Source organism: Nymphaea colorata, unplaced genomic scaffold, assembly GCF_008831285.2.
Source record: "Nymphaea colorata isolate Beijing-Zhang1983 unplaced genomic scaffold, ASM883128v2 scaffold0559, whole genome shotgun sequence".
Lineage (NCBI taxonomy): Eukaryota > Viridiplantae > Streptophyta > Magnoliopsida > Nymphaeales > Nymphaeaceae > Nymphaea > Nymphaea colorata.
The window spans coordinates 32766-45105 of NW_022205065.1; the positions used below are offsets into that span (position 1 = coordinate 32766).

Genomic DNA, 12340 nt, shown 5'->3' on the forward strand with positions numbered 1-12340 from the left:
TGGCATCGTTTTTTAGCAGAATCTGCGCGATTGGCTTGGTGGTTTTTCCTCCGTTCTCGATGACCGATCGAAGTCCCTTCACCAGCAATCCTTTGATGAAGTTGCTTCCGAACATGAAGTCCTAACTGCAAATCTTGGTCTTCATCTTCTCGATTATTATCCTTTTCTGATGCTCCTCGCAGTGGAAGATGAACTCCAGAACTGCAAAAGTCACCATCTAAAAGAACGAGTAGTTGTAGAGGACTATCGAATTTTTGAATGCGGTGTTGAGAGATTCCGGCAACTATTTGGGAATATCGGAATAGTAGATGGACTAAACTTCATACTTGGGCGTCTACTCTCCGTAGGAGACTCTTTTATACTCTCGCAGGATCTCCTCTTCGAGCTTAGTCAAGCTTAAACTTTTGTTCACAGACATTTAATAATAACAAGGAGAAAATTAATTAATGCAGGCTTGAAGCTCGTATTCAGGATATTTAATCGGACGGATAACGAAGGGTTGTCCCATTTTTGATCCTTATAGTTATCAGTATCAACCGTGATATCATTACCTTTTTATAAATGTCTGGAAATAGTTAGATGGCCTTCCATCTGGTGGGATTGCCAGGGGACTGTGTTTGATTCCTGCGGGGATAAACAACTTTACCTGATTGTTAAAGTTTTGAGGAAAGAAGATCACAGGTCTTATACAAGATTACAGTTTTTAGATAGTATTGCTGATGGCTAAACGCAATACAATAATAATCTTCAATAATCAAGCCATCCAAACTGATAACTCGAAGATTTTTTCCAATTCAAAAAGATTGCATAGGAGATGTGCTGTGATTTCCTGCTGGAGGGAACGACTGTAATATGATTGTCTTTATATAATTATATGAAATTGTGAGGTGGGTTTCCCTCCTAATCCTGCTGGCTGCAGCTACCGCGCAAGACGAAGGATCCGACGGCCAAGAAGTTCCTCGCAAGATATACCGTCAGCAGTCCGAGTAGATCAAACTGCAGGAGCGCAAGAGAGGAACGCCATCGGCATCGAAAGCACCAACTACAAAAGCTACAACTTCGACTAAACCAGTCCAGCGAATTCATCCTCAAACCATAAGAAGACCAGGAAGTGAAGGCTGTTTTGACTCCTACTGGAACCAAAACAACGTCTACCTCCAAGCTGCAGTCCTGGGTGGCGAGGAAATCACAGTCACTATTGAAGACGAGCACAAAAACATAATCGTGAACGAAGTATTTTACACTACCGCTGGCACGACCTTCCAGGCAGTCGCTGGAAAGACGTACAAGATCACAGCCAAGGAAAATGGTACTCAGATCAAGATAATAATGATGCATCTTTCTCAAACTGTTGCCCTTCAGACAAGGCAGCTAAGCGAGACGAAATGGCCAAACTGCATTCCCAGCTATTGGTAGCTAAGGTAAAACTGGATGTATGCGATTCATAACGTAGAATGGTCTGAAAACCGCAATTACGGAGCTGATGATCGAGAACAAGATGAGCCAGCAAATCCTAAGGCATAGCAGCACGTATGCTTACTTTGAGATCTTTAGCGTTGCTGATCGCTGCAGCTGCCATCATAGAGGTGAAGCTCGTGATAAACCTGCTCAAAACTGATACTATAATATGAAAACTGCCAATCTATCCATCTAGTCATTCCTTCAACTTAGTGATCCAATGGATGCTGGCATCAATATAATACAATTATTTATTCGTAAAATATACCAAATCGAACCATGCTCTGCAAATATTGCCCACAGATAGCAGTAGGCATCAACTACCGCCCTAATGCTTCACTAGACAACGTTCCGACCTGTAACAACCATGCAACTTCGCTCTTCCTTCCCTTCTCGAAAACAGATCCACCGATGCACGATAAAAACGTCATAACGAATCTGCAGAACTCTTGCAGAAACTAATGGACAGCATTGTAGCCGAGTTCAACTGATCAAAAGCGAAATCCTTCATCATTAGTACAAATGAGCAAAATAACCTAAGCCAACGCGATGGCATACAGGATGAATTGCTAAATCACAAGTCCCTACATCGTCATCGCAGCTGACGAGGAACTGCTCCTCTCCACCCTAATCAAACGCATCAAGTTTAGATACGAAAGGGAAAAGGTCGAAAGCGAAAGAAACTCACTCTATAACTCAAGGATATCACACAATGAATCTCAACTGCTAAAAAGCAACCTGAAGCCACCCACCACCAAAAGTCAGCTGTTCTTCACACCACAATCGACGGACAGGTCGAAATTTTAAAGTAGTAATGTGAAGAAAACTTTGCCAACGCCCACCATCAGTCTCATCGCATAGCGCATCAAGAGGAAACTAGGATAAAAGAACGCATGATTGAGGCAATACATCTATGTCTGGGATGAATATCACTCCTACTCACTTTTTCTTCAACTTAGAGTAGCCTCTAATATTTGCGTTGATTTTGCATTGGCATGCAAATCGCAATTGGTGTCTAACCGGTTAAATCGTTTCCTGTTTGCTAGTTAGCTTATAATAAATTGCCGATGAACAAGAAGCTGGATGTTAACGAACTGGTCATCAACAGGCTCAAGAAAGAACGCAAGGAGTGGCGTCTCGAGCACCCCTTCGGCTTCGTCGCCAAGCCCGTCCTCAACTCAGACGGCACCTCCAACATGCTCAAATGGGATTGCGAAATCCCAGGACCAAAAAACTCGCCCTGGGAAGCGGGAACCTACAGTCTCACCATGGACTTCTCCCACGACTTCCCCGTACGGTAGGCATTGCGATATTCAGTCCGCCCAAATGCATATTCAAACCTGTGCTTCCCCATCCCAACGTTTACCCTTCAGGGACGGTTTGCCTTTCGATCTTGAACGAGGAGGAGGACTGGAAGCCCCACATCGGCGTCAAGCAGATTCTGCTGGGAATCCAGAAGCTTTTGAAGGATGAGCCAAACATCGAGTCACCCGCCCAGATGGAGCCTTTGACCCTCTACAGGTCCAACCGGGATGAGTACATCAAGAGAGTGAAGAGCTTCGCCGCCCAGTGCAAGAAGAACTGAGGAATGATGGTTCGGCAATTTGAAGTTAGATATGTTCATATAATTCTCATAGACAAACAGTGAGCAATCACATAAATTTGTTCATCTTGAGAGCGATGCGCTTCTGGAGGCCAGTCAGGTCCAGCAGGTAGGAGAGCTCTTCGGTGGAATGCACTGTTGGCTCCGATTCTGTTGATGATGTCTCTGAGATTGATCTTCAAGGCTTGCCCAGATTCCTTCTCGCAATGCAGCTTCAGTTCCTTGAGCCTGTGAGCAAGAACATTCATCAAGTGGTCGGCATTCTCCTTGGGGACCACCTTCTCCTGGTCATTAACAGCCTCAAACCATGGGGTCATCGATTCGAAGTCAGCATCCCCGAGTGAAATGTTGACTTAGAGTCTCTCGAAAGCAGTGATGTCCATGATGTCCTTGCAGTGGCGGTAGGTTTGGTTGAAGGAGTATGCCTCAAGGGAGTAGTTTTTGGAGTGAGGGCCAAATTTGGTACCAACAGACAAGATGATGGGATAGTTTAGGATACCTTGAGCCTTGAAGCCGGATTCTTTGTTCACGTACATGGTGTGAAGGACGGCTAAGTTTCTATCGGGAGCCAAGTCAGTGACGGCAACACCGATGATTTGCAAGTTGGGGAAGACACTGGTGAGGTTTTCAAGGCTGCGTTGATGTTCAGCGAAATCGATGGGTTTGACCTTCATAAGATAGCGTTTACTTTATTTTCCTCGCAGATGGCGACGGGTACGATTTCGAGGATGTCGATATGTGATGAATAGACTTTTCCGAGGATGGTGGCCTGGATTCTATTGCCATTTCGACATTTAAGATTGAGGATTTGCAGGGGGATGATTGGGTTGACGTTGATCCTTTTACTAAAATTTCCAAAGTCGATAATTTCTTCAGCCATGTGCCGCTTGTTGATTGTAATCAATCTATATTAATGATATTGGTTAAAATAATCAAAAATAATAGCAATAAATCATACGATCAACATTAACTCAGAAAAAGTCATATTATACGCCGAATTTCTTGTTGAATTCATACACCATGTCCAAAAGAGTCTTGTCTGTCTTCAGCTCGTTTTTATTCACGTAGATTCTCTAGATATCCTTGGCAAATTAGACAGGACCGTGGATCTGCATTTCCTTATAAGTGGTGGAGCAACTGGATGCCACCTCCTTCGCCTTTGATGCGTCAATAGCAGCCTTAAGCTCGTTGTCGTTGAGCTTGTTTAGAATCTTAAAGCAGTACTTGAAAGTAGCGATTGATGAGTTTTGATTGCTTGAGTCCATTCGGTAAATGTGCATCTCTATCTCACATGCTCTTGAGCAAAAAGTAAGATTGGCCATAGCCTACGCAAGCACCTACTCCCTTCGGATCGTTGGTGAAGTTAATCACACCGTACTTCACACGTTCAAAGTCAGTAGCCTTTGCATACTTTTTATCAAACATCCTATCCTACCAGCCAGTTCTGGAGGCTCTGCTTAAGCTTCCCGAGCTCTTGTTGGTCTAAAATTGGCTCCGATAGTGGGTGTCCTTGATGAAGAACTGCATGTGCTTCGACACATGGATATGGATGATGATGGGAGCATAATTTTAGACATAGAACTGTAGGTTATTCAAGTCTTAGATGGTATATCCCAGTCTCTTTATTTTTTTCTGCAGCTCTCCTTCGCTGCATTGTGCTCTTTCTCGGATTTAAGAGTCATGTATCGCATTGCCTCTACCTGTAGAGGGGTCATTCTAGTCTTGGGGTCAAATGATAGATTCTTCAATGCTTATTTGCTGCAGGATTTGAGATGGGCCTCCATGGCTTCAGGGAAGAATTTTTGTCTGCAGTAAATGCATTCTTCCATGTTCTTGAGAGCAACCTGTTCTTATCTTCTTAGTTGTTCTCTCAATTCTTCTTATTCTTTGACTAATGCCTCATGACTCAGCAGACAGCTGGTGTAATGTCGATCGAAGAAATCCACTTTTACCTTTTCCTGGCAAATCTGGCACTACTTTTTTTATGATTCCTGCAATTCTGCATCACAAAACACGCATTCTACATTAATGGCATCATTTTCTAGATTGCAGTTTGGGCATTTAATTTGCGGATTTTTGATCTCTTAGACAGCTTTTAAGGGGGTATCGCATATCTCACAGCTCTGTGCATGTGCAGCGTTCGTATACGTGCACATGGGACAAACATTTTGGTTTTTTTGATTCGGGACAGCTTCCCTGGTTGTGCTCCTCAAGCCCGCTCATGCATTTGGGACAAGGGTAAACTTCCTAATTGACTGTCGAATTGCAATAAGAGCAAATCCAAGTGCCGTAGCTCAACATTTTGATTATAATTTACTTAAATCTCAATCAATATAAAAGAATAATGATATGATTGATTTCCGAGATATATGCCTTACATTTATAAAATGGAAACTAGCCAAAAATAAAAAGAATATACTAAGGAATGGACAGATATTATGATGCATATCAGAAGGTCTTCTTTGTCATGATGTTGTAGAAGTCCTCTCGTGAGATCTCGCGACCGTTACTGGAGGCCCTTTGAAGCATTTATTCAAGTTCCTGAACATTCATGGTCTCTCCAAGCTCTTTTGCCACTCTCCTGATGTTGTTTGCGTTGATGGTTCCGGTCTTGTCGTCGTCGAAGAGGTCGAAGATCTTGTTGATGCCGTTCTACTTAGAATTGAAAATACCCTTGACTCTTTGTCTCCAGCTTGGAGGTGATGGCATCCAAAAATTCCTCAAAGTCGATTTCGCGGCCTTCGCTTTCGAGTTCGGTGATCATGTTAAAGATGGTTGGGTTCTTGGATTCAAATCCGAGACTCTGCATGGCCGACTTGAGTTCTCTACATGATGGATTGATTACCTGGGGTCGATTTTTCCGGTGGCTTCAGTGTCGAACAAATTGAAGGCTTATCTGAGCTCTTCAATTTCGTCCTCAGTTAGTCCTGGTCTTTCAATTTTCTTCTTGGATGGGCCTTTGCCTGCAGTCTTTCCCTTCATTTTCAAATTTATCAGTTATTTTATAAACCAAATTCCATCGTAAAGCACTCATATAAACAATCACTTTATTAAGCTGAAATCAAACGTTATATAAGAGATGATTAATATTTTGATATGGCTATGTGATGGAGTGATTATTAATCGTTCAAGAGCATGTGAATTAAGCATAATTAATCATTTGAATTAATATAATAAATCTGATTGCGAGGGAAATACCCATGACCGAGGAAGACATCGTGAAATATACCAAAGACCATACACACCACGGACTAAACGAGACGGAAATTTTGAATCGGTTCATGTAATACGCGTCAGGGTGCTCTGACCCTGAGAACATCTTCAGATACATGTAGTAAAAAGCCATCTGCACTTTCTTGACATCGTACTGGATCCAAAAAGCTGACTACCATGCAAACATTGGCGACTATAGCAGCTGTTTCGAGTGCATAAACTATGCCAAGAGTCTAAACTAAGACGAAAAGTAAGGCTCAAATAATGTAGGGATGAAGAGATTGTTAGCAAGAAGGAGACTGAAATGGTGAATAAACTGATGTGTGATATGAGGTCGTTCCCTTGAAGGGCAAAAGATCGATAGACTAGTTTCAATTCGTCAATAACCAGAAGAAAAATGGAGTAAAATAAATGCTTTAGTCGATTATACCCATCTACGAGACCAAATACGCAGGCCTACGGAAGGAAAAAGAGAAGAACTTCAAACAAGCAAGGCAAAAGATGCCCACTTCTTGGCTAGCTGAGGAGTATTAAAAATAATAAATTTAATAGAAAAAGATAGAGGCTAAGGTCATGAAAATTCTGTCAGGCTTTCAAGGGAAGTGAGGTATCACTCCATGCACACCCCAATCAAATTAGAGACCCTCTGAGATTGACGAAAACTATGGATTCAGTTTAAATCCTGAGAAAGAAGCGAAGCACAAATGAAAAGAAGAAGAAAAACCACTCACATTAAAAGAATGATTCTGGTGACGATTACGATGAGGCATTCGAAGCGACTAACTCCTCAAAGATGGTAGCGAGTGTTCCTGTTGGCAGGAAGTTGAGCGGCTTTAAGAGAAGAGTTACTTTTGAAAGCATTAATTGAACCTTTGATTATATTCTTGCTTTTATTGCAGCTTATTAATCAATCATCAATTTAGAGAGGCAAATAAACTCCATATTCTTCATTAACACTCAGGAGCATCATTAAAATAGTAAAAATAGTGAGAAACCCACTAAGGAAATATGATTTGATGCAAGATGAAAATTAAATATCATAAGTCAAATGTGCTCACTTCATCGAAATAGCTTTTCCCGTCCACATTCTTGAACCCACTACTTGTAAAATCAAGTTATTCTCGATAGTCTTTGGAAATATTGCCTTTTTCGAGAATTTCAAGGACCATGTTCAAGTTTTAAAAGCTTGAATCGCTGTTTTTTGTACTTTTCCTCGGCTCAAAGTGAGTGATTAGCTGAATGTGCGAGTATAGGTTTGATTGGCTGGCCTGTATTACGATATAAAGCATGATGGATATCATGTTCTTGTAGTCGATTTATACGCCTTCCACTCTAATCCCATATTTTTTGTAGAAGCAAAGTATCGTGGACTAAATTTGCTTCTGCAATCCTTCGATTAGGTGCAGCTTTTACGATGGATTATTGACTCTAACTATTTCTTTGATGATTTGAATAGCCCCTAGGTACGGCCTTTCGTGCTGTATGTTCGCTTTGACATGAAACATTTCCAAGGTTTTTTCGTTGAGTCTTAAATTTTAGCTAATTTAAAAGTCATTTATGGTCATAGAGGAATGCTTCTGCAAGTGGGATTGTATTTCTCAAGAGTGCTCTTGTTTATTTGCTTTATTATGAGGTGAATGGTCTTGGAAATGTCTTCATTTTCGAAGAAGAAAGATACGATGAGGCATGGCAACGTCTGCTTGTAGAAAAGGTCCTAGCCTAGAATCTACCGGTCTTATAATTTGTAATATATCACGACTAAGTCGATGAGCAAAGATAGAAACTACTGGTAGTCTTTGGTGAGTTTGGAAAAAGTATTTTTAGATGGGTTTACCACATTCGAATATTTGAGTTTCAAATAAGAACCGAATAGCTCGATGCAGAAGCTGAACACATTCTCGTCCTTTGAGTAGTGGTTCGAGATGATCTTCACAATTTCCGATGAGATGTTGGTGTTTCTTATTTCGTGCTAAAGCTCCTTGGAAAGCGACCCGTAACTTTTGATAAGGTCGAAGTTGTCAAGAAGCATCTCGCACCATACGTATTTTTGGCAGTTGGCAAGGCAATAATTATCGAGATGTTGTTGCCATCGCGGCATGTGCTATCCGAAGAATCGCCATCCTATTTTGTGTATGCATCCGATACATCTCCGAAACATTGTAGCTTATTTATCAATTATCTGATGAAGTAAATATTCAATAACAACAATTAAAAAACTATCCCTTTTCGAATTACTCCACTGGTTTCAGAGTAAATAGACAAACAGATAAATCTTAAAAAGGTAGCACATGCAGTTTCTATTGAAAGCTCCGAAAAGCATTAGATTGGTTTAAATCGCTTCGCATTATAATAACACGTCGATGAGGATTATCATAGCGTTGATAATAGCATTAGCTATCTGCCACGCCTACGCCCAACAGGAAACCGATATGACTGGCATTTCCTAGGCTCAGCTTAAGGCCTTGGAATAAGCCGTCCAGCTCAGAAAATCCGTGCCGAAGAATAGATGAACAATCTTTCCAGAATAAAGGAGGCTTTTTCAGCTCACTTTTCGGAAATAATGCCGATTAAAACAACAGAATTCAGTTCTCCAGAATAGCCGATACTCTTAAAGGACTCAATGAAGAGTAAAGCGAGGTAGGATTTTCCTTATTTAGGAAGCAGAAATGCCCATAAATGTCAACCAAATCATGAAAAACTTACCCTACGAGGCACTGCTTCCCAGGAGAAGATAGCCGATTGCTCTTTTGAATAAGTTCTTGGGAGGGTAAGATGAAGAATCAGAGTAAAGTTAGGCAAATCCATTGAAATAACTTGACCAAATTCTCCTCACAGAAAGAACAAAAAGAAAGATAAAAAACTACATTGGCAAAATCCCGATTTTAAGGATGGAAATAGAGATGCGCCTATATGAAGATTTCGGTCCCAAAAGCAAAGGAAAGCATAGATTCACCGTTAAAGAATCAGACATACAAAATTTGCTTGTAAAGTCAATGCCATCGCTAGAAGGAGGAAAAATCATCAAATTGTCTTCAGTGCCATACAGAAAGGGAATCTTCCTCAATATCGAGTATGAGACTGCCAAGGAGCAAATCTATACGATCAAGGCAAGGTACATGAGAAAAACTAACGAAATATAGATTATCAATCTGACTTAAATCAATGTTTGAGAAAGGTTGAGGAGCCTGATGTAAGTTAGGATGATTCTGAATTTGATGTACCTAATAATGCTCCTCAAGAAGCTAAACAAGCTGACAGGATAGTCGAAAAACCCAAATAAGAATAAAGCCTGTTAAAGTTGAAAGCAAACTCCAGAAGGTTGATGAAAAAGAATCAAAAAGAATACTGAAGAAAAGAAATAGATGAAGCTAAGCAGGAAGTAAAAAAAGTTTAATAAAAGAAGCCTGGAAGAAGAAGAAGCTATAATAAAAGAAAACCGATGTTATAGCAAAATCTTCATAAAAAGCTGAATAAAAGAAAGTTTAAGAAAAGAGTGGTGAAGACAAGAAATAAACTTCAAAAGTTGTAGAAAAGACTGCTTAAAAAGCTAAAGGTTAGAAGGTAAAGAAATAATTGCCAAAGAAGAAAAGCTGCTGAAAAATAAATCGTTTCTCAGCTAAGGAAGGAAAAATAGGCAAGCAAGCCCATCTAATCCAATGATCATCGTTCAAATTACCCATCAATCTTAACCTATTTATTGGAAAAAATTAAACCATTTTACTCTTTAATTTATCCACATAATGTACAATCTTAGATATATATCCTATCAAATCTCAAGCAGAGGATTTTAAACAGTTTTGCCATCGTATATATACTCTAAAAATAAATCTAAATTAGCCTATTCTTACTTTGAATTGTATCCTTTTTCAAGAGGAGGATGGTCTCTGCAGGGATAGGAACTTAATTTACGTTGTTCAACTGCTATTGATACTCGTCAGAGTTGTAGATAGGAGTGAAGGGAGGATGATCTGCTTCCTCCTCAAACGGTTCCAGTCGATATCTTTGAACCAAGGATGAGCCATCACTTATTATGGTCCATTGTTTCCCAGTCGGTTTTGAGGCTTTCTTTGTATTGTTTGGTTCACGAAGTCAACCGCTTCCTGTGACCAATCTGGCGGGATGTCTTTCTTCTTGATCTGGCCTGCTTGGCAAGGATTTTATCTCTGATTTCTTGCCGATTGGCTCCCACGTACGGTCGGAATCCATAAATGCATTCAAAAACAATGATTCCCAATGCATAGTAATCGACCGCCACTCCATGATTGCAGCGACACATAACTTCGGGTGCCATATATCCGGGTGTGCCTGAGTATCATTAGAATTTTCAGGCTTCCATATCCTGGCAACTCCCAAATCAGTAATCCTCGGATATCCCTTTTTATCAAACACAATGTTTTCTGGTTTGAGATCGCGATGTATGATTCCTTTATTATGCAAAAACTCGAGTCCCAGTATGACTCCGCATGCGAAAAATTCTAAATTGTGAGGATGGCTTACTGGTCTGCTCTTCATTAAATTTGGTATTTTTGATTAGGTGAAATCTGAGATCGCCCCCATTGACTAGGTCCATGATGAGATACAAATTTTCTCGATCTTGGAAGGCATAGAGTGCGTTGATCAGGAAATCGTCCTTGAGGCACTTGAGCAAGTTGAGTTAGTTCATGACTGATTCAACGCTTTTCTTGAATAAGACTCAAAATAAAAGGAGTCGATACCTAGCTTTGGACATCTCCTTTAATGCGAATAGCTTTCGATCCTTCTTGTTCTCGATTTTCCACACCTATCTTAGGCCTTGCGTACCTTGCCGAACCCGCCTCGCCCGATCACTCCGATTTTAGTGTATTTTTTAATATTCAAAGCATCGGAGAGCGGAGCGGCCTCTTTCCCTTGCTGCGGGCTGCGTCCCCTGCCATTTTGTGGCTTTCATTCCCCATAGAATTCCTGATTAATATTATAACAGATGCGAATTGATTTGAGTGTTTGGTCAATCAATAGCTTATTATCCAGAATCAACCCGTGAAAGAACTCTTGGCCCGCAGCGGAGAATCACGGCCTCCCTTGCTCCTGAACTCTCCCTTGTAGTTAAGCACCTATTTCTCTTGTTGCGACTTCAAATCTTTGTGCAGGTTCTCATGCTTCTTCAACAAACGTCCTCCTCGATCTTTCTCTGGGTCAACAGCTCGTCCGCCAGCGTCTTGAAACGTTTCTGAGGTTGGTAGTCTCGACGTTGTGCTTGGCCCTCAGGGTGCTGAGAGCAGTTTCAATTTTATTGTCACGGTTTTGGAGCCAGAGATGCTTTTCATGTTTTTCCATTTAAAATATCTTCTGCTGGATTTTATGGGCCTCATCGAATCTAAATAGTGACGTGGGTACTTTTTCTGTTTGACGCTGTGCTGCTCCATGGCTCTAAGGTTGAGGAGTTCCGGGCTTTCTTTAGTTTTGAGGGATAACTCTGCTTCTAGTTCTCTCCTCTTGTCGTCGAGTTCTTGTTTATGCTTGATGTTATTCTAATGCTCTGTTTTTTCCGCCTGCTGGTTGATCTCATTCATCTTTTGGTCCATGAGGTTATTGAAGGAGAGCAGCTCATCGTTGCAGGCCTTGGTGAGATCGTTCTCTTCCCTCTTGTGCCTCCATTCCATCTAGAGCAGAGTCCTGGCCTACAGATCCTTCTTCAATTGTTCGATCTTGAGTCTGCTCTTTTCCGCATCGGTGTAGTTGCCGTTCTTCTGGTGGATGTACATCAGCTTATCCTCCTGCTAGAGGTCAGAGGTGATCTGGTCTACTGTGCGACTGCTGCTCATTGATCTAGATTAATAAAATTAAATTGAGAGAAGATATTCTCGAATTAAGGTAACTGCAATAAAATACAATATCAAATGACGAACAAGCAAAATTATATTTTTTGGAAGGGATGAACGACCGTCAGGAACGATTGTGTTGATGAATTGAATATCTATTTAAAAAATGAGGGGTTGGGGTTGGGGTTGGGGTTGGGGTTGGGGTTGGGGTTGGGGTTGGGGTTGGGGTTGGGGTTGGGTTGGGGTTGGGGTTGGGGTTGGGGTTGGG

The 12340-nt window shown here is 41.1% G+C and overlaps 1 protein-coding gene across 1 annotated transcript; it reads left to right on the forward strand.

The window, feature by feature from the left end:
- Positions 1–2525: 2525 nt before the first annotated feature.
- Positions 2526–3043, forward strand: LOC116245172 (uncharacterized). The gene is given in 2 exon segments (XM_031616842.1): positions 2526–2756; positions 2759–3043. Coding segments are annotated over 2 exon segments (516 nt in total).
- The last annotated feature ends 9297 nt before the right edge of the window (positions 3044–12340 follow it).